General features: G+C 46.5%; 1 protein-coding gene across 1 annotated transcript in view; it reads left to right on the forward strand.

Annotated features, from left to right (window-relative positions):
• Nucleotides 1-10,373: 10,373 nt before the first annotated feature.
• The window catches only part of Cry2 (cryptochrome circadian regulator 2), a 30,009-nt gene continuing 17,791 nt past the window's right edge, over nt 10,374-22,591 (forward strand). The window contains exons 1-5 of the mRNA XM_027422450.2: nt 10,374-10,624; nt 17,666-17,774; nt 20,027-20,169; nt 21,666-21,850; nt 22,435-22,523. Coding sequence (XP_027278251.1) covers nt 10,413-10,624; nt 17,666-17,774; nt 20,027-20,169; nt 21,666-21,850; nt 22,435-22,523 — 738 coding nt within the window. The 5' untranslated portion in view covers nt 10,374-10,412. The remainder of the gene's footprint in view (nt 10,625-17,665; nt 17,775-20,026; nt 20,170-21,665; nt 21,851-22,434; nt 22,524-22,591) is intronic.

Here is a 22,591-nt window from a genome sequence, read left to right on the forward strand (position 1 = left end):
TCTAACCCTATCACTCAACACTCGGGGCAGGGTATACTACACAATTTAGCAAACATAATACTTGTGACAGCCTAGAAGGGAAGTGAGGTTATGAGTTCTGTTTTCTTTTTTGTTTTTATTATATATATATATATATATATATATATATATTATATATATATATATGTCTGGGAGGTGCACATAAGTGCAGGTGCCCACAGAGGCCAGAGGTGCAGAAACCCCTGGAACGGTGACACAATTCACAATGAAGGTGCTAGAAATTGAACCCGGGTCCTCTGGAAGAGCAGTGCATGTATGTGATCAACCACTCAGCCATCCCTCCACCCCCATGAGCTCTGTTTTATAGATATGGGAGCTGCTGAAGTTAAGGGCCTTGCTGCAAGTCATTCAGCAAAAGTCAGAGTTGGAAAGCCAATACACACACACACACACACACACACACACCTTTCCTTCCTTGAGCTTAAGCAACAGTTACTCTTCTTTCATGGGCAAAAATCCAATTTCTGGTTTAGAAGGAACAAGGCTACTGGCTGTTGTTTTTTCAAGGTTTTGCTTTACAGCATTAGCTCTTTGTTATTGAAGGGTCCGCTGTCTGGGCACTCGGGGCAGGAACTGAGAGCAGCCCTCCTGAGAGCTAGAGATGACCCATGGTTCTGTCCCGGGCTTCCCACCTCTTCCCTGCCTTGTTCCAACATCTAATTGCCACACCTAGGCTGGAAAGGCACAGCTTGGATGTGGCAAATATCAGAAAGGCAGTCACTTGCTTATGGCCTTGTCCTTAGCTCAGGCTCAGCAGCTGAGGTTGCCTGCAAGCGCCTAGGAAGGCCTGATGCAAAGGCACCCCAGCTGCTTCCTTCTGGAGTAAAATCCTGTCTACAGGAGCCCAGGTATTGCCAGCAGCTGAACTCAACTCCCATGGCCTGCACAGCAGTCCTCCACAGTTCCTAGAGAGATCCCCAGGACATCTGTTCCCTACAGCAGGTTCTTAGACTTTTCCACTCAAGATTCATTGTTCAGTGAGAAATTTTTACACAGAACTGGCTGTCTAGTTATATAAAATGGATATGCACAGCCAGCAAGATGTCTCCCCAGTAAAGGTGCTTGCCACACAAACCTGGTGACCTGATTTCAATCCCTAGAACCCATTTAAAGATGAAAAGTATGCTTTTAGCAGGCTGATAAAATTTCTGCTCTTCTAAAACCATAATAGTAAATGGTAGGAAACAAAGACTCCTTAGTACTGTCCTGTGACTGACTATTCCTTGGCATACAAGTATCACATTAGTGCCCTTTGGAGCACGTTGTGTTAGAACTCTACACATGTACCATAGTGTGCACCCATGTGCATATGCGCATATACACACTCTGATTATAGATAAAATATTGAAAATATATGAATATCAGATATTATTGATGATAATAAATTTATTGCAAAACAATCATTTTATATACATATAATCTTAACATCATTAATGATGAAAGCATATTTGCATGTAATGAGGAGGATGGGCTTGTTTATTTTTACAGAAAGATTAGATCTTGGAGCCAGGCATTGGTGGCGCACGCCTTTAATCCCAGCACTCGGGAGGTAGAGGCAGGCGGATCTCTGTGAGTTCGAGACCAGCCTGGTCTATAAGAGCTAGTTCCAGGACAGCCTCCAATGCCACAGAGAAACCCTGTCTTGAAAAAACCAAAATAAATTAAAAAAAAAGAATTAGATCTTGGCTGAATATTTGCCGCTGCAGGATGTACAGTGTTTTCAGTGTTTTCAGAGCTGACTGATATTTTGATTCTGAAGTCATCAGTGCTGTACAGTAGTATGTTAGGGCCATTTGGCAGAAATTCTGTCCTAATCCAAGCCAAAATCAATATGTGTATTTTAATATTTATTGGATTTTATTTGCTATTCCTGTGGCTGTGGGTGTGTGCAGCACAGTGCATAAGTGGGGGTCAGAGGACATGCAGAGATTGTTCTCTCCTTCTGTGAGTGGGTCCCAGGAGTTTAGCTCAGGTCTTCAGGCCTCATGGCAGTGTTTTTACGCAATAAGCCATCTCATCAGCTCAAATCTGATTTTCTGTGAAACACAAGCCAGCAACCCAAACAGCAGATTTTAAAATCAAGCATTCTAACACAGCACGATCCAAAGGGCACTAATGCGATACTTGTATGTCAAGGAACAGTTACAGGAAAGTCCTAAGAAGTCTGTTTCCTATCATTAACCATTACTCAGTTTTAGAAGAGCATTCCAGTTCATGGTGTGCTGAGGTGTTGCAGGCAGAGTTCCTTGGTGTTGTGACACCCAACAGTGTGCATGGTGCAGAGGACAGATGCCGTGTTCAGAACAGCAGCTACAGTGAAGTTACAGGACACATCTGTGAACATCACTGTGAACACCATGGGTGAGCATCACCATGAACTCCACAGGTGAGTACCACTGTGAACACCACTGTGAGCACCACAGTGAGCATCACTGGGAGTATCACAGTGAGCATCACTGGGAGTACCACTGTGAACAGCACAGTGAACACCACAAGTGAGCACCATGAGTGAGCACCTCATGTTAATGCCTCAGTTTGTACCTCAGGTTGACACCATAGATGAGCCCTGCCAGAATACTCAGTCATCACACATTTGATTTTCAACCAACCAGAAACCTTTTGCTGGCACATTCAGAAATCTTTTCCTGGTTACCTAAGTTTACAAGACTCCCATGTCCTGACCCACAGTTTAAGAAGCTGGGCTCGCTAGATATAATTACAAGCCTGTAACTCTAGCACCTGGGAGCGAGAAAGCATGAGGAGCTCTGTGAATTCAAGGCCAGCCAGGTCTACATGGAGAGACCCTGTCTCAACACAAACAGACAAACAAACAAACCAAGCTGAGCTTTGTAGGGATTGGCAGCCAGGGATGTCATCACTCACACACACAGAGGCTTACTGCCCACAAGTACATAGATGTTTCCAACTTCTGTCCCCTTTCTATGCTATTTCTGCACTAGGGTTTCAGAGGTTCAGAGATTTAGCATTGATAAATGGAGTTCTGATAAACTGACAGAACACTGACTGTGTATATTCAGTTGTGAGTTCAAGATTGTAAACTTCCTTTGATGTCCTCTAAGGATAAACTTAAAGGTGTGTTTCATCAGGCCAAAACCAGACTTTCTAGACATAGGAAATATGCTCGTGCCTTTTAATCCAAAACCATAGCCTTTGTTGTGACACCAAGGTGTAAATCTGTCCCAGCTGTTTTAGAGACACCTGCATGTTCCTGGGGCAAGAGTGCTGCCACTGTACCAAGGAATCTGGCCTGGTGGAAACTAATATCGCAGTATGAAGAAACTGTCTGAAAACTCCAATACAGTCAGGGAATGCCTCCATCCCATTCTTTCTGAAAGTCTTCACTCTTCCCATGGCTAATCCTGTCCATAGGGCCAGTGGTAATAATCTGTCAGTTATTTTTACCCTAGCACCTTGCCTTCTTCACTTCCTCCAGGAACAGATTCGAAAGGTCTCCAGAGTGGTGGTTAACTGAATACTTCTTCATTAATACCTCTGGCTGAGCACAGCCCACGACTCCCAATTCCCCCTCCCCACATTATCCATGCTAACAGGAAGCAGCCAGATTTGAACTGGTTCCCATATGCCCAAAAAGGTCTGGATGTTTCGTTAGAACCTCCATCTTGCCCCTGCATGATCCATAAAGTTCCATTCCTGTCTTTCTCTCTCTAAACCCTGCCCACTCAGAGAGCCTCTGAACAAAGGAAAGGCATCAAAAAAAGCCCAGTTCTGCATTCTTGGTGACCATTGCAGCTTCCTCCCCTGTTGCCGCCAGTAGCCCAAATCCTGCTCCCCCACCACCCAACCTTTGGGGGCGTGGTTTCTCCAACCTTGCTCTCTGGAGAACTTACCCAGGAGTTGCACTGCTCAAATAAATCCCAGAAAACACACTTTTTTTTTGCCTCTGTAGATTTGCCCATTTTGAACTTTTAATGTAAGTGGAATTCTCATATATGGTCTTTTGGGACTGGCTAGTTATGTTTTCAAGACTCATCCATGTTGTAGTCATGTCAGAATTCCCCTTTTAGAGATTAATCTTATTACTTTATATGAATGTGCCATATTTTATTTATCCATCAATTGGATGATGGACATTTGAGCTATTTCTTCTTTGGCTATTAACACCAAACATTACTTTTCCTAGTTGTGAATTTCACATGGGGGATATATATTCATTTATAAATGAACTCTTTTCTGGCTTTTTTTTTCTATTTAGAAAGGCTTTCTCTGTGTTGCCTTGGCCTGTAGACCAGACTGTCCTTGAACTCACAGAGACCTGCCTGCCTCTGCCACCTGAGCACTGAGATTAAAGGCATGCACCATCCTCACCAGGCCTTGCCATCTTTCTTTTATGAGGCTCATTCTTGTCTCCATTTATAACTATAGGTTATTCACTTTTACTTCTGTATAGTATTCCTTTGGTAGGGTATAGTAAATGTATTTATCCATTCCTTATGGACATCTGCATTGGTTTTTATTAAAACTGTCATTAATATTACTGCTGTGAAGTAATGTCTTCTGGGGCACATGTTCATTTGCTTTTGTTTGGATATGCTAGAAGTTAAATTTCTGGGCCATAGTGTATACTGTTTTGGGGTATCCACCAGAGAAGACTACTCAGTTAGAGATTTACACCAATAGAAATCCTTCATTACCCAGAGGTGATTACACTGGGTGTTTGGGACCCAAGGTAACCCCAACCCTTTCTCAGGGTAAGCTTTTAAAACTAAAACCATGTCCAGGGTTGATATCATTTAATAAGAACAGTTAGACAGAAGTGAATTACAGAAGCCAAAAAGCAAGGTTAGCACATCTAGAGACTTTCCCAGAACTGTGGACTTTGATGAATTAGGTCTTTGTTCTTACTTTGGATGGTGGGTCTGTCCACATGAGAGTTTTATGGCCCAAATAGTACGTCTATCATGGAGTCATTTGTGCTAAGGTCTGGGGGCCTGTTACAATATTGTTTATTGTAGAGTGTTTGATTTTTCAAATTCCGAATATAATGGCTTCTTTGGAAAGTGTTGTGGTGACTTACACTCCCAACTGTGGTGATACCTTGTTTATAATCTAACAAAACCAGCCTGTAGAAGATCAAAGGGCGGAGCGAGCCACTAGCTAACCATAGAGGTCTGTAGGTCTGTACAGACAAACAGGAAGTGAGATGGCTGGGCAGAGAGAGGAATATAGATGGCAGAAGACAGGAACTCAGTCCTCAGGGTCTCTGTGTGCCTCTTTTTTGTTTGTAAGAACTCTTCCAATATTCTAGATTTGAGCTTTCATTCGTTTTAACTTTTTGTTTTCTGAGGCAGATTCTTGCTGTGTAGCCCAGACTAGCATGGGACTTGGGTGCCTCCAATGTGCTAGGATTCCAGCTTCTAGGTTTAGACTTGAGCTCCTTAGGGGTTAATAGGGTCACCATATCTTCCTCTATTCTGTAGTTTGCTTTCCCACTGTCTTATTGTTTTTGATAAGCAGATGTTCTAAACTTTAACGCAGTTTCAAACTTACAACTTATCAACCTTTCCCTGAATGGATGTGGGGTTTTTGTTGTTGTTTTGTTTGGTTGTTTTGGGTTTGATTTTTAGAGGCAGGGTTTCTCTGTGTGACAGCTCTGGCTGTCCTGGAACTAGCTCTGTAGAACAGGCTGGCTTGAACTCAGAGATCCACTTGCCTCCACCTCCTGAGTGCTGGGTTAAAGGCATGTACGACCACCGCCTGACTGAATGGATGTTTTTCATGTCTTGTTCAAGAAATTATTGGTTTCTGCAACCCCAAAAGGTAAAGAAATTTGCTGTTTTAGTTTGCTCATTAGGCATAGAGTCAGCTTGTGTGAGTGTTGATGCTGTCAAGTTTCTTCCTTTGGTTTCTTTCTTTTCTTTCTTTCTTTCTTTTTTTTTTTTTTTTGCATTAGGATGACTAGCTGACCCATTATCATTATAGGAAAAACCATTTTCTCCCACTTTACAAAGACATAATGTCATGAATAAAATGTGCTTTGGAGGCTGTCCTGGAACTAGCTCTTGTAGAACAGGCTGAAGCCGAACTCACAGAGATCCGCCTGCCTCTGCTGGGATTAAAGGCATGTGCCACCAATGCCTGGCTTAGAACTTTTGACTTTTATTTGATCTTACTGAGTGTTTTGCCAGACTGTATATTTATGCACTACATATGTGTCTGGTGCCCACAGAATCCAGAAGAGGGCGTAGGTCTCTGGAACTGGAGTTACAGATGTCTGTGAACCGTGTGGGTTGGGTGTACAGGACTAAACTTGAGCTCCCTGCAAGAGCAACAACTGCTCTTAAAGGCTGAACCAACTGTTCGGCCCCTGTCCACTAAGTCTTATGGTTCTGCTTCTGGATTATCCATTTTGAGCCATTTGTCTATTTACCTTGCTCTCACACTAGACAGCACATGTCATTCTAGTCATCTCCATTTTTCAAATGAAGAAACTGGGGCATGGAGAAATTAAGAAGCTTTCCAAGTAAATAGCCATTTACTAGTTAAAGGTGGAGCTGTTTACCAAACTAAGAGTCTGGTGTTATGCTCTGTGCTTTCAAAAAGCTTAGCAGCAGCTTCTCAAAGTGGTCACTAGGTTTGGGTGTTTGGGCGGCGGCACCAAGACTGGAGCCCCATGGACTCGTGCTTTCCAAGTCCGGCCACTAGAGGGCGTAAGCACCTTAGAGTCGCCATGTATGTCCCTCCCTCTGCGTGGTCACCTTTCCACCAATCATCAGATATTTACACAAGGGCAGGTCCAAAACAGAAAGTTGTCACATAACGTCTCCACAGAGGACTTTGACCAAAGGAGACAACAAAACAGAACTGATTTGCTTTAAAGATCTTCAGGGAAGACAGACAACATTCACTTTCTGGCTGACCGGTCACATCCTTGAAGTCCCAAGGAGGACTTTTGTCCCTTTGTGGAGCAGGAGCAGCTGTTCATTACCCTTAAGAACAGGGAGGTGGGGGAGCTCTGAGGTGACCGAAATAGAATTCAAATTTCCGCTTCTTTAGTCACATGAAGGCTTGTTTGCCCTCACTCTGATATTTCTATACTCATTGTAAAGCACAAAACTCCAAAGTGGACTTTGTCCTTCAGTATCCTTTCAAGTGCCAGACTGACTTCCTGGCCTTGAATGTTGCCCAGGTAATTCACCCAAGCACTAGGCAGCCTGTGGAATGAGTCATCCTTATCAACCTGAATACGAAAGCCACACAAAACAAAGATGATGACATAGCAAGATGGAACTGCTTCACTGCTAGCAGTCAGGACCACACTGCCCCTCCCTCTGTCTCAAATGTTTAAGGACAGTGTACATAAGAATCGCTGAGTTGTTAGGCTTATTTTGAGGTTGTTTTTTTTTTTTTTTAAATAAATAGACGTCTCATTCATTTGGTCACTTATGGAACATGTGGTAGGTGTAAGGAAAAGTGTGGGAATTGGATGCAAAGCCTGCTCTCCATAATAGCAACTGCTAACTGTGCCCAAGGAACTATTACAACCCCTCCTGCATCTATTAAGAGAGTGACAGGGGTTGGAGAGTTGGTTCAGTGGTTAAAAGAACTACTTGCAGCCGGGCGGTGGTGGCGCATGCCTTTAATCCCAGCACTCGGGAGGCAGAGGCAGGCGGATCTCTGTGAGTTCGAGACCATTCTAGTCTACAAGAGCTAGTTCCAGGACAGCCTCCAAAGCCACAGGGAAACCCTGTCTCGAAAAAAACAAACAAACAAACAAACAAAAAACTACTTTCTTGTGGTGGTTTGAATAAGAATGCCCTCCATAGTCTCAAATATTCGAATGCTTGGTCCACAGTTGATGAAGGATTAGGAGGTGTGGCCCTGTGGGAGGTGTGTCACTGGAAATGCTCTTTGATGTTTCAAAAGCTGAAGCCATTCCCAGTTAGCCTTCTCTGCCTCGTGTTTGTGGATCAGATGTGAGCTCTCAGCTACTGTCCAATGCTGTGTGTGTGTGCCTGCCTACTGCCATTCTCTTCATCATGACAGTCATAGGTTCTAACTTTCTGGAACCATGAACCCTCAAATTAAATAGTTATAAGTTGCTTTGGTTATGCTGTTTTGTCATAGCAATAGAAAAGTAACTAAGACCCTGATCTTCCAGAAGAATAGAGTTTGGTTCCCAGCACCCACCTCAGGCGGCCCAGAGCCTCCTCCAGCTCCAGCTCCAAGGGATCCAATGCCCTCTTCTGGCCTCGCTGACATCCACATGATGGCTTCCACTAGCAAACATACATGAGTAAAATAATAAAAGTAAATTAAATGATAACAACTAACAGAGAAATCAGCTAGCTTGTTCAGGGTCATACAGAAGAAAAGCAAGTGGAATTTGAGTTCAACCTCTCTATAAGTAAGATAGGGCAGTCCCTGACTGCAGAGAGCTACAGTTTACAGACACAGCCTTGTGGGAGTCTAAAGGAGAAAAAGAAGAATGTGCCCCCCCAAAGGCCATTTTTTAAGAAGAATCCCCTCCTTATTCCCCTATTCTCTTCCTGGCAGGCCCTCAGTGTTGTGGGACCTGAGGAGATAGAAGAGCAAGGTGTACAATGCCTCAAAGAAAAGGAATGAGGGGCCAGAGAGGTGGCTCAGTGGTTAAGAGTGTGTGCTTTTCGTGCAGAGAACCTGGCTTGTGGATGGCTCTCAGCACTCAACTGGGAGGCTGGCAATAGCCTGTAACTCCAGTCCCAGGAAACACTCCGTTCTGGACTCCATCGGGCACCTGCACTCATGGACACATACTCATACACAGACACACTGCTAAGCCCGAAGTTCAATATAATGAAAAACACTTTTAAAAATTAATGGAAGACATCAATTCACTCAGCAAGCATGTGCAGAGGAGATTCAAAAGGTGAGGGTCAGGCAGACCCTGGGACTGAGACACTGGCCAGTCTGAGGTTCTTCCTCTTGATACATATGAGCTAGACCTGGGAAATGCCACTGACGGAGCCAGAGCCACAGCATGTCCGGGCTTTTAATGTGATGGAGCAGACATACAATAGCTAAGAAATTCCACTAGTGTGAGCTAAGGTCAGTGATCAAACAAAGCACCAACTGAGATGAGGCACTATGCAGGCTGGGCCCAGGAAGCTGGAAAATGACAGCTGCCACCGGGAAAACACGAGATAGAAAGGCTGTGGGCTGGGGCGTTGATTTATGTGAGGGAACAGTATGTACGAAGCCCTGGAAATGAGAATCACAGTGACGCTCTGGCTAGAGAGTGGTGCCAATTAACACCATTACAATGATGACTAAATTCTAGATTCTTTCATTGCGCATTCCCGAGTGAGGGAAGGGTTCTAAGCATGCGATCAACACAAGGACAAATCGAAACAGTTCTCCGCTTAGTAGCTCCAGCACTCCAGCCCAACGAGGCCATCTTAGGGCATATGCATATGCAACGTTTGCAAATCTGTACTAGAATCTCCGAAGAATCGTAGAGCTTCCAAACAAGAGGTAGGTGCCCTCTACGTCTCTGATTCCCACATGGAATCCAGCTCAGCGTTGTGCACAATAACGGTACTGTGTCTACTAAACAGAAAGTAAATAAAAATAAATTCATCTGAGGGCACAATTACTGCCTCAACCCACATCCTCTGCAACCCCTGCCCTTTCTCCCAAACCCACTTCTGCCACATACAAGGGCTTCTCCTTCATCCTTATGCCTTGCTGCATGCAAATGCCAAGATTCTCTGCGAGGAAGTGGGTTAAAAGCTTTGAAATCGGAAATTTCGGAGGGTAATCTTACTGGATTCACCGTATTACGCAAGTCATTCAAACTGGGGCGCCCTAAGCTTGCCTCATCGGCAGAATAAGACTAACAAGCATCTGTTTCATCCGGGTTTGTGGAATGAACGTAACCAGGATGAGATGAGAATAGAAAATAGGACAGTTTGTGTAAGGCAATCACCGCTCAGCTTGGCATATGAACGGTACGATGTACCGGCCTGGTGGCAGGTCTGTCAGCCACCGGCTGGAGTCACCGCAACCCCTGTCCTTCCCAGAAGCAGGCGGGGAACGCGAAACACGTAGGAGATCCGGGGTCCCTCCAGGCTCAGCCCACGCGGGGCAGGCGGCAGCGCCATCCTGCGTCACTGGCGAGTGGCTACCGGGCGGGGACCACACATGGTGGGAACGTGAGGGGGCGGGGCCTACGCCGGCGCTGCCGGCCAATAGAGCGGAGGAGAAGTCCCATCCAATCACAGAGGCGCTCCAGGCTCCAGGGGGCGGAGCCATTTCAGGGATCCGATGTACCATAGGCCGCTGGGCGGGCGCTGTACAGGACCTACGGTGTGGTCCGGGGCGGAGCAGCAGCCCGGGGCCCAGTCGGGGCGGCGATGGCGGCGGCAGCTGTGGTGGCGGCGACGGTCCCCGCGCTGACGATGGGCGCGGACGGCGCGTCCTCGGTGCACTGGTTCCGCAAAGGGTTGCGGCTCCACGACAACCCCGCGCTGCTAGCGGCCGTGCGCGGGGCGCGGTGTGTGCGCTGTGTCTACATCCTCGACCCGTGGTTCGCGGCCTCCTCATCTGTGGGCATCAACCGATGGAGGTGAGGGGACCCTACACTGCGGGGTGGGGTGGGAACACCCAGCGGACTCCGGCAATCTCTGACACAGTGGTTTCGCCCCGTGTGGCCCCCTCTGAATTCCACGACGGGCTGGGGAACAGAGGTCATGACCCTTCTGTGCTGACGAAACTCTCGTCAGAAACGCGAAGTCGACCTGCAGCCAGTTCCTGACAGAATGGGGACTTTCTGATCTTGGGCTTTTAGGGGTGTGCCATGGGGGTGAAGAAAAGCATTCTTCAAGGCAAGAAGCCCCTCTATGAACTCCTGCCTCAAGGGCTTCCCTAATCCTCAGATTTATTTGACTACGTCCCCCCCCCCAATCCTGGCTAACCTCCCTACAAAACCACCCTGGTGGTGATCAGGGACGCTAGCTTAGCCTTAGCCAGTATTAAAGAGACCTCCAAGGTCATCTTCGGGTAGTGCCACTTTGAGCCCTGACCTCCAGAGCGGTTCTTAACCCATTAAAATTGTTATTATTATTTACATTTGTTGGGAAAGGACATGCCATGGTGGTGTATAGAGTTAAGAGGACCACTTGCAGGTTCTCATTCGCCATACCGTTCCAGGGATCAAACTAAGGTTTGATCAGACCTGGAAGCAGGTGCCTATACCCCCTGGGCTACCTCCCAGGTGACCCCCTTAACTAACTTATCTGAGAGGACCCCTTCTGTAGTTATAACTTTGCTAGAAAAATACTCAAAGAGGATGGCATCACCTACCAACACTTCCTCCTTTCGTCATGATAATGATTTTTAGAGGACACTTGGACCATTATAGATGAGACTTTTAAGAACTGATGTAAGGGTAAGGAACCACAAAACCACAATGTCAAGTGCCCCTGATAACTCCCAGGAGGTCAAGTCCTTTCCCACAGTGTGTGACACAATTAATAAATAGGTGGCAGAAGTATTTTCTCTGTAACCAGTATTCAAAAACAAGTTTTGATACATCATGTACCCATCACTCTTTAAATGCCTCCTAGCAGTTGCTTGGTTTGTTTGCATTGTTGAGAGATGTTTGCTTATGGCCTTGTTGCACAGATGAGCAAGGTAATTCCCAGGACACAGTGGCTCTCAGCACCCCATTCTTTCCTCTCCAAGAGGGGTTTGTCCTGCTAGGAGAACAGTTGAGCCTCGTAGCATGTTTATTAAATGCCCCTTCCTGCCCCATTTACACAGAGGGAACAACTAAAGATAGTCCTGTGGAGAGCCAGCCCACACTGTTTTCAGGCTGCGCTATTACTCTGTCTTGTTCCAGTTTCCATAGATAGGTTGAATTTGACAAATACCGGCAAATGACCATCTCTACTGTAGACATTAAACCAAGCCTCAGACTTTGCCCTCCCCTTCCTTTTGGCAGTTTGCCAATCTAGACAGCGTCAATAGAATCTGTTTGTTATGTTGTCATGAAGGTTTTTTTTTTTTTTCTTGGGTTTTGGGGAGCATTGCCTGTGGCTGCCTATTCTTTGTAGCAGTTGTAGATAAAGGAATCACAAAGTTGGTTGAACTCCAATATAGTAGGAACTTGGTTTTATGGGGTTTTTTGTGGGTCACCCTTTTGTAATTGCACTTTCAAGAGAATGAAGCAGGAAAGGAATGAGGCAGCTCAGATGCCTGGATGAAATCTCAAAATCGTGTGGGAATGCAGATATTAATTGGGAGGTCATTTTGTGAGTTGTCGTAGCTGGCAGGCCGTTGCTAAGCATGGCAGTGAACAAGCAGGCTCAGGTGTACTTCCACAGCTTCCAGAACCTACATTTGAGTAGAGAAAGACAAGTAAACAGCCATAATGGAGGAGGCCTAAACGCCACAAAATAAGACAGGACAAACTACAGATGTGTTTTTAATATTGGAATCGCTTAAGGATCTTTGAAAGCTTCCTGGGCTCCCCTCCTGCATTTATGATTCAGTCGTCCTGGCCTGGGTTGCTTTTGTTTTGTTTTAAGTCATTGCAACGAACTGTCAAAAGTGCTGCACTGAAGAACCACAGAGAGCCAGAAACCCTGGGGAGTGTGTTGCTTCATTGCATTGACCGGAAGTCTAATTAGCTTCGGTATTCAGGAGAATGAGGTGAAATAACACCAAACAGATCGAATATGGTAACGGCTCCTGTGATTGGCAGCAGGCACACACACTCCAGTAGCCCCAGCATTGCCCTTGATCCTGATGGTTTGAGAGCAGGGCTGAATGCTCTTTGATGCACAGGGTTGGAAGCAAGGAGTTGCCCCCTCTCACTCTAGCTGCACCTCTGCATAACTACAGTGTGTGAATCTCTGGGCACTGCTTCTGGAGCTTGGGAGTAGTCTAAGAGAATGGGACTGCAGCATACCGGCCCTGCACCCTACTGCTTCAGTACCATGCTCTGCAAATTCTCTCTAGAAGAGTGGGGTCCATATGGCAGAAGTGGGAGAGCAGAATCTGTCATCTCTGTTATACTGATTCCCTCCTGCAGATGGAATCAGATTAAAATAGCCACAGTGTCAGTTACAGAGAAAGGCAATCAGAATATACATGTATATGTATGCCCTCTTTATGCCAACAATATATATGTATGTCTATTCTGTTGGCATAGAAGACTCCTTGCCTTAGTGATAGTAGGAAGTCTATGGGTCAGTTCTAGATTTGTGACTCCCAGGGATGTTTTTCTAGCACCAATTTGCCATTTTCCTCTGTCTCCTACAGGCGAGAACCAAAACAAAAGGCAGTTGTGAGTGGCTTCTAGATTTTAAAAATGGGTCAGACTCAATCCATTTTTAATTACCTTCCTTTCCCTATCACAACTTAGATGCTGGCCAGGGTTCTCCTCCTACTGTGTTGAAATCATTTTGTCCCTGGCTCTGTCTGCATCTCTTTCAGGAGCTTCCAGAAAAGAGGGAGTTAGTAGAAGTATGTTCTCTCTGAGCCATTTCTCTTAGTAGCCAGTGATACAAACTGGGAACTCTTGTTATCTGGTGAGAAAGAGCTTGCCTCTTCCCAAGTGCTGGGAGCTGAATGCATCTGGACTGTCAAAATGGGTAACCTGGGAACTTAGTCAGCAAGAAGGAGATGGGATCTGTAGTTGCTAGTAGAATGATTTGTGTTCCTTGAGCTATTCACACTGCAACTCTAGCAAGGGGCGTCACTGTTCTGTAAGCCAAGAGCATGTTTCCATTTTCCCAAAAGGGTTGAAAACTGTGATCAAGCTCTTTAAAATTAAGCATCCCGCCCCCAAATGGAAAACCTACATTCCTATCTGAATAAGACTTAGGAAGCAGTCTCTGCCACAGACTGTGGGGTTAGATTATCCTTTTTGTGGGGGGTTTAAACTCTCTTAATTTCTTAGAAGTGAATTTCTAACTATTAATATCCTGTTACCAGTCTGCCAGCCCATAATATCATTGTTATGGTGAGATAAGCTTGCTTGAAGCAGAGGGATTTGGTCAAGGACAGTCTGCGACCCAAAGAATTCACTGTCACCCCCCTTCTCTGTGCTTTGCTAACAGATAAACTGTTTCTCAACACAGCCAGTGCCATCCCCAGAGAAATTCTCGCTTAGTAGAAGTGTGTAAGTGACCTGTTCTGAAGGGGTAGCCTCCTGGACTTCTTGAATGACAGTTTTCTCTGTATTTTTGTAAGCGGAAGTTCTTTTTCTCCAGTTCTGTCTGCCCTGGCTCCAGGGAACTTATGCAATTCTGGTACACATCTATTGAAAATGGTGAGCTCTGACTGCTCCATCAAGAGCTGTGTGATCTGCCATGTGATCTCCACTTGGAGCAAGGGTGAGAGTCAGACCCCAACACCACCCCTTCCAGTGCTCAGACTGTTTTCCTTTGGAGTCCCCCCTCCTGAAGTAAAGAGAAGTGGGCAGGTGCTGAGGAGGGTTGGAAAGGAGCACGGAGGGAAGGCCCAGTTTCTTCCTGGTTAAGAAAGCCTAGGCCTGTCTGGTGGCTATTCTCCAGGAGCAGCTTACTCCAGTTCTTTTTGGTGTTCTGCAGAGCTGTTATCAGGGAGATCCAAAAGGTGATACCATGGCAGTGGCCTCCCTGTCTGGCTGCCTGGAGTCTAGAAGCTAAAGAGACCTGGTCCCTGTGTCAAGCATTTCTTAAAGGCCAAATGGTCTGAAACAAAAATGTGATGTGGTGGAGGTGAGGGTCTCAATAGAAACAAATTTGAAATGAAAATGCACTTTGTACATCAAGGTCAAAATGAAGAGCATTCCACAGTGGAGCTTCTTTAGTTTTCATGGACAAGTGAATTCCCAGGCAATCATATGGAAGGGCAGATTCTGATTGTGGCAGTCTGGAATGGAACCCAGAGAGTGTGTGTTCTAGAAAGTTCCTGGTCATGCACAGCTAGTGCTGCTGGATCTCACACCACACTTTGGGGAGCAAAGATGTGCAGAAAAGGTGTTAGCGTGTTAGTTCCGGTGCTGTCTAAGGCCTGAGCCCTAGGCAGTACCACCCACCTCACTGTGCACTGCTCCAAGCAATGGGTGTGCTCACTGCTTAGTCTTAGAAGCCTGGTAGCTGAGAACAAACACTGAGCTGTAGGGTCCCCAGCCTCCTAGTTCTGGCCAGTTACTAGGTATATTATGTTGGGAAATTACTTAATCTTTAAATGGCAATTCCCTCAGCTGTAAAATGGGCACGATAATAGCACCCACCTCACACGTTGTCTGAGAATTAAATAATATATATAACACAAGTAGGATAGAGCCTTGCTCCAGGAGTGCTCAGTAAATATAGCTGTTGCCATTATGAATTGCACCATTATTTTGTAGCTAGCAGTAGATTTTGCCTTCTGCTTCCTGCCAGAGAAGTCAAGGGTACTCCTCTATGCTGTAGAGATGCTGCAGGAAGCTCTTTTTTTTTTTTAATAGCAAATGAGTCCTAAAAATAAAGCTGTATAGAAAACAGGTTGCACCATACTCTAGAACCTATATTTCCTGTGCATTTCAGCCTTAATAGCTGCAGATTGACATTCTCTGGGGTGTGGTAAGCTGTGAAGACCTTAAAGTGTATGGCTGGGACACCTTGGGGGCTTCAGATGGAAAAACCTCCATCCTCCTGAGGTGTGGAATTGTGGCCTGCACTGTGCCCAGCAAAGCCTTCTATTTCAGGTGGCTGAGGCTGTCTGCTCTCCTGAGCCTTCATTGTTTTTATTTGGTGTCTGTGTTGGTGGGGAGCAGCAAGGCCTCAGGGAGACCAATTCAAGCAGGCTTGCAGATCACTTAGAATTCAAAGGGTGCCAGGGGTTTTTAAGTCAGAAATTCACAGTAGTGGGGGCTTGAGGAGCGTTCACAGCAGCCTCTACTGTCAGTCGCCAGCCTCAACCCTTGAGTGAGCCTTTGTGCCCTTTAGCTAAGGTGATGCTGTGGGCTCAGCTCCTGCTGGAATGTGGACCTGCAGCACTGGCCGTGGGATTGTGTCATTTTATCACGTCAGAGGCAGGTGGAGCCTACTTCTGATTGGCACCCCTGTGGCTTCTGTAAGCCTTCAGTGATCAGAGAATGTAGCTCAGATCTACAACAGGTTCTTTGGAGGGACCATGACATAAGAAGCTGGCCTGTTCAGGCTTGGGTCCTGAGGAGAAAGATAGTCATGTAAATGGACTGCCTGGATGAGGGTTGTGTCTGTCAGAGAGAGGAATTCCAGGCTCAGGAGACTCTCAGCCCTGGAGCAGAGCCTGCTTGACTGAAGTGTTTAGAAATGGGCCACTGAGAACAAAACATGGCTTTCAGAGTTTGATTAGCCTGGGCCACTATGCCAGCTCAGTCACTTAATAGCTTTCAACTTTGGTAAATTATTTCACCTCTCTTGTCTACAAAATGGGAATAGTTACGTTTCCTGCAAAATGTGTTGAGAGGTCAAATTAGGAAAATACTTAAAAAGCATAACAATAGATTTATAATCGAACTGATAGTCTTGGTTGCTTTGGGAAGGTAAGAAAGGACATTTCACTCCATACCCATTTATTGCTGGGATTTGAACCACATCAGTAGTTACCTGGCTAAGTTTTAATTTAAAATTTTAATTTTAATTTAAAATAACACAATGACAGACTCAGCAAAGGTTCATTTCCTTCCCCTGCCCCCTGGTGACCCAGTTCTCTTACACAGGCTCTTGAGTATTTGTGTCCCTATCATATACACAAGCATGTCACAGTATCTGTCCAGAACACCTTTAAGCCCCTGCTTCTAGAGGCTTCTTGATGAGAACCTAGTAGCCAGAGTAATGGAGAGGCCAAAAGAGTAAGCAATCTGCCAAACAAAGTCCCAGGAACAACCGACACCATGTACAGAGCTGAAGTATCACAGCTGCCTGCAGCCCAAGCCACGGCGTCTCATGCCTGTAATCCTAACACTTTAGAGGCTAAGGCAGGAGGATGGCAAATTTAAGACCAGTCTTGGCTATGTAGACAATACAGGTATACCAAGCTTGAGGCTCAAGGGACTATGGTACACAGAGATGCCTAGAAAGTGAGCCACCTAGCAAACAAAGCCTCAGAGACAGCCCAGCCTGTGGACATGGCTTTAGTGTTTAACAGGCCCACAGAAGGACAGCATTAAGAGCAGCTAACATTGATCATGTGGATTCTGTACCCAGGCTCTGTACCTGAGGTTTTCCTTGCATTATCTGATTTTATTTCCTTAGTGATTCCATGAGCACTAACATCTTAGCAAGTCTATAGGCTCTACTGTTAATTCTAAGTCATGCATAAGAAAACAGCTAAAAAGGTTAAGTCACTGTCTCATATCACACAGCTATATAGTATGCTAGAAGTTAACCCCATCACTCCTGGACTGAGCTCAGGCCAGGCCTCAGGCCCTACATGTTATCATACCAACTTGTTTGTCATGATCAGTGGCCAGGTTCTTAGGAAGGAGAGAGAGAGAGAGAGAGAGAGAGAGAGAGAGAGAGAGAGAGAGAGAGAGAGAGAGAGAGAGAGAGAGAGACTGAGAGCGAGAGAATATGTTGGGTCCTGTCATTCACCACCCCTACCTCCCAACCCTGTGTTATTAACAAAGGCTTTGTGGATTCTTCAGGTTCCTATTGCAATCTCTGGAAGATCTGGACACAAGTTTAAGAAAGCTGAACTCCCGTCTGTTTGTAGTCCGGGGACAGCCAGCTGATGTGTTCCCAAGGCTCTTCAAGGTGAGTGTGTAGGGCTGAGGGGGAGATTCTTCTGCCTGGCATTTCCCCAGAGTGAAATTCTATTCTGGCTGGCAAAATGGAAATACTGGTGCCTGTCTGGCCTCTAAAATGGCTGCTAGGGAGGTCAGAGCAGAGACAACTGGTCAGTTTGCCATCAGGGTGGAAACTGTAAAAGGAAAAAAGTCTGTAAAACCAGTGTTGTGTTGGAAGGATCCCAGCTCAGCCCAGACATGCAGTGTGCTAAGTCCTTCCACCCCACTGCCGCTGGCTCCTTGTGTTTCCTTGGCTCAAGCCAGTACTTTTTATTAGGGTTTGTTACTGCCAAGACTTTGAGGGTGGGGTTTCCTGTCTAACAAGGGGTGCTGCCCACCTCAACGTGCTCTGCTTATTAGGAAAAAAAGTCAGGCATTTGAGGGAGCGTTACCCTGTTTCCCTGTGGTAAGCAATTAATAAAATCTTTATTTGGGGGCCATATTGGAGGCAAGCCAATTTCCTCCCAGCCCCTTTAACGTGCATGTTTTAAGGCCCAAGCTGAGAAAAAGTTCCCATGTGTAGAACATTCTACAGCATTCTCCTCCATCCTCAGTAGCACTCCAAACTCTGTGCCAGGAGGGGAAAATCTGATGTCAAAGAAAAGAGCTTTATGGTATGTCTCTCCCCTCCCCCATAATTTTGCACACACCTATGAGTCACTGGACACTAGTCACCAATGTTCTCTGAGGGCCCTGACTAGGAGTCCTGTTCCAGCTGCTGTCATGCGCTGACACCTACCCCACAGCAGCTCCGCCCTCCCAGGTTTACAGGTGAGGAAAGCAAATGCTGCCCTGGTCAGGAAGTGGCTTCAGGCTCTCTGACACAGAGCCTGTGTGTTTACCAGCTGTACCATATACCTGTGTTTGTTAGGCTGTGGCTATGGCTTAGTGGTGGAGCACTTGTCTAATATGTATGAGGCCAGCACCACTAAACCAAGACAACAGTAACAGAAATCCCTTTGTCTTTATTATCACTCCACATTGCTCCTCTCTCCCTGCAGCTCAGAGGCTGTTGCTCAGAAGTGTAGCTCTGTTGTTCATTGAGTCACTGATTGTGTATTTATTGAGCTTCTACTAGCTATCAGGCCCCATAGTGGCTGATAAGACGATAGTGATAGATGCACAACACAGCATGACTTCTACTCTGAGTTCACACAATTTTGGGCGAAGCAGGCAGGTAATGGGTGGCTTCATTGCCTGTGACAAATGCTGTGGTAGAAATAGGACAGAGACACAGGAGAATCCTCCTGAAGGAGGGGGGGGGGCTGCCATTTAATGAGAATCTCCTTATTTACAGGGTTTTGTGACTCTGTAATGATATCATCTATGCAAAGCACTTAGCATAGTTAAGGGCTAAATAAATGTTTAGTGTGTTTGTGCTTTGACAGCTGGATATCTGCCCTGCTCACTCCCCTGGGCAGGATTGAATTAGGATATTTGCCAGTGGTTCAAAGCTTTAAAGGCCTGTGACCACAGGCTGGTTAGATTGTTTGCTTCTTGCTAGTTACAAGCTATAGGGCTTTCTGTGACTTGTCTAGATAGCTTTCACTGGAGCAGATTTCTCCTGGTGTTGCTAGGAGACTGGGCTATTCCTACCAGAAGTGACTGAAAGCTCAGAAAAGAATATCCCTTTTCACAACCTGTAGCCCCTCCAGTTTGTCTTCTCCAACCTCTGATCTAAGGATTGCTCCTCCTTCTGCAGCTCTGAGAGCTATTAGCTCTGTTTGCTTCTGGCCTTGGAAGTGTTGCTGTGGAAACCATTAAGACACTTTACATAGCACAAGTCTGCCAAGAAAAGTAGGCCACAAGTTAGACTCAGAGGAGATCTGGGAAAGGCTGCAGAGCAGGCAGGAGTTAGTGATCCAGTGTGTGTCTCCCCCACCCATTTCCACTGTGAGTCAGTGCTTCTCTGTGGGCCAGGGGCTCCCCTGAGAACATTGTATTTATAGCTTCATTCACCCACCTCAAGGCCCACAGTAAATGCGCAGGCCTGTCCCACTGACTCTAGCACAGTAGTGTTATTGGTCTGACCCCCTTACCTGTTTCACACTTTGTGAGCCTCAGGTTCTTTCCAACTGAAACTATTATCCGATGCCCTTTGTTTGTTCTGTAGCCATTGTAACATGGCCAAGATTGGCCGTGTTCATTCCCAGAGAGGAGCTGAGTGCCCAGGTCCTGCTTCTCAAACAGTACTGAGCATAACGGACTATCTCCCCACAGGAATGGGGGGTGACCCGCTTGACCTTTGAATATGACTCTGAACCCTTTGGGAAAGAACGGGATGCAGCCATTATGAAGATGGCCAAGGAGGCTGGTGTGGAAGTCGTGACTGAGAACTCTCATACCCTCTATGACCTGGACAGGTAAGAGACATGGATGGGCGCTCTTGGTAAGGTTGCCTGTGGTGAGAGTTGGTCCTAAGTGGAACTTGGACCAGTTCGGCAAAAGGGCTACCTGGCTTATGAGGTATGGTGTTTTCTAGAAACTGGACAAGAATGGTCCAGAATTGGGGGTAAAAGAAGTCACCAAGAGATTACCCAATTTGGATAACAAAGGCTTGTTTAGGCCCAAGCTGTGGAAGCCGGAGGATCTGTCTCCACACAGGGTCTTCATAAATCTGCTGTTAGCTCATTGTACTTCATGCTCCCCACTCTTGTGCTCCCAAACTGCAGTATCCTAACCTTGACAGACCCCATCTGACACTCCTCCCAGCAGGTCTCTGCTCCCACAGACCTAGTTTCCAACCCTAGGATGATTCCCAGGTCTGCTCTGCCTATCTGGGTTTCCAGGCCATGCATTTGGATGCGGTTTGAGGGCTCTAGAGAACCCTGCAGGGTGCTGGTAACCACAGCAGAATCTCCTTCCTCCCGTAGCCAGCCTCTGACTAGCCTCTATGTGGCTGTCCCCACTTCCCTACTGGAGATGTCACCCTTCTGTTGCTGTTGCTGCTGCTCCCTGCCCTCCTCCCCCAACTGAGGGCTGGCTGCCAGAAGGCTGGGTCACACAGCTGTGCACGTGAGCCAAGCCCTCAGGAGGAGAGGCTTGGTGTGGAGCCCTTCCCCTGCCACGTGCCAGAGGAGGAGAGGGACTACAGAGGCAGCAGCCAGCTTCTATCTGGGCTAATGGGGGCAGTGCAGGGAGAGCAAATAGGGAAATGAACTCACCCAGACAGACAGGCCTTGCATAAGCTCCTTCTCAGCCAGCAAGAGCCCAGGAATCTGGCTGTGAACCATCCAAGTTTATGCTTATAGAAGCAGTGGCATTCTCTTCTTCAGCTCTCATGCCTTCCCTTCTTGCTTTTGAAAAACACTTGGCACACTTCAAAACTCTTTATGTTGTTGCTGTTTACCGTAACAGCTTCTGATTTAGGGAGCATTAGCTGGCCTTCACATCTCCACTCTAGTAAACAGGACTAATAGGAGGATGATCCTCCAAGCAAGGAGTATGTCACAGCCCTTACCGTATGTGCTTGAAATGGGACAGAGGCCCTTGGTGTGGTCACATACATGCCCAGAAGGCCCATGGGGGATTTTCTGTCTGATTAGAGAGATATGGTCAGTCTCTGTCTCTAGGCGGCTCTACGTGGACACCAGGGAACCTGGAATTGAGTCCCAGCTTTGGCCCTGCCTTGCTCCAATACCTGAGGCACCTGTTCCAGCTCTCTGGGCTTCATTTTCCCTCTCGGTAAAATGGAGATACAGCCTCCCTGCCCCCCCCCTTTCTACTCAGGCGTGGGACTGTGAGCTGATGAGGAGAGTGACCCTCAGAGCTTCTGAGTCTGGGCTCTTTTTTGGGGTGGTCAGGGACCCCAAAATAAAGGGCCTCAGGAGTGACTTTAGGTATGCTTTGGGCTCCCCAGAATCATCGAACTGAATGGGCAGAAACCACCCCTTACCTACAAGCGCTTTCAGGCCATCATCAGCCGCATGGAGTTGCCCAAGAAGCCAGTGGGTGCTGTGACCAGCCAGCAGATGGAGAACTGCAGGGCTGAGATCCAGGAGAACCATGATGACACCTATGGCGTGCCTTCCCTAGAGGAACTGGGTGCGTAAGTTCTGTACCACATCACATAGGCTGCCGCTTCCTGTGTGGGATGTGGTTTTCCTGTTTCTTTGTTAAAGTTAGAAAATGTTAGCCTAGTGTCACATGCCTGTAATCTCAGAAGCTGGGAGACAGAGACAGAAGAAACAGGCCAGCCTGGGCTACATGAGATCTTGCCTTTAAAACAAAACAAAACAAAAACAGAAAAGTTGCTATTAACCACTCCCACCCCCATGACCAGTGAATTTCTGCCCTGCTAGGCTGCTATTTCTAGCTGAAGCCTCTTTGTGTAGTTCCCTCTCTCTAACAGTAGAGACACTGTCTGGCTCTAGTCAGTGGTCTTCTCCTCTAGGATAACTAAAAAATCCACCTTCTTTCCTCCCCTCCCCCTTGCCACCCATTTTCTGATCTGAATAAAGCTAGCCTTCTTCACTTTCAAGGGTTTTCTCAATTCCAGTATCGCCAAGTCCAAGGTCTGTGGTTTCATTTAAAGAACAGTTCAGTATGAATAGTGGAAAGTGTCATGTTTATAATTGTTAATTAGAGGACCCAACCTGCAATGCTCTGGCCTGCTGCTCCTTTTGTAGGGTTCCCCACAGAAGGACTTGGCCCAGCTGTCTGGCAAGGAGGAGAGACCGAAGCTCTGGCCCGCCTGGATAAGCACTTGGAACGGAAGGTATAGCCCTGTTTCTGAACCCTAAAACTGCAGGTGCATAGCAGCAGGTGTAGATCAGGTTCATGTCC

The sequence above is a fragment of the Cricetulus griseus genome, chromosome 6 (genome assembly GCF_003668045.3).
Source record: "Cricetulus griseus strain 17A/GY chromosome 6, alternate assembly CriGri-PICRH-1.0, whole genome shotgun sequence".
Lineage (NCBI taxonomy): Eukaryota > Metazoa > Chordata > Mammalia > Rodentia > Cricetidae > Cricetulus > Cricetulus griseus.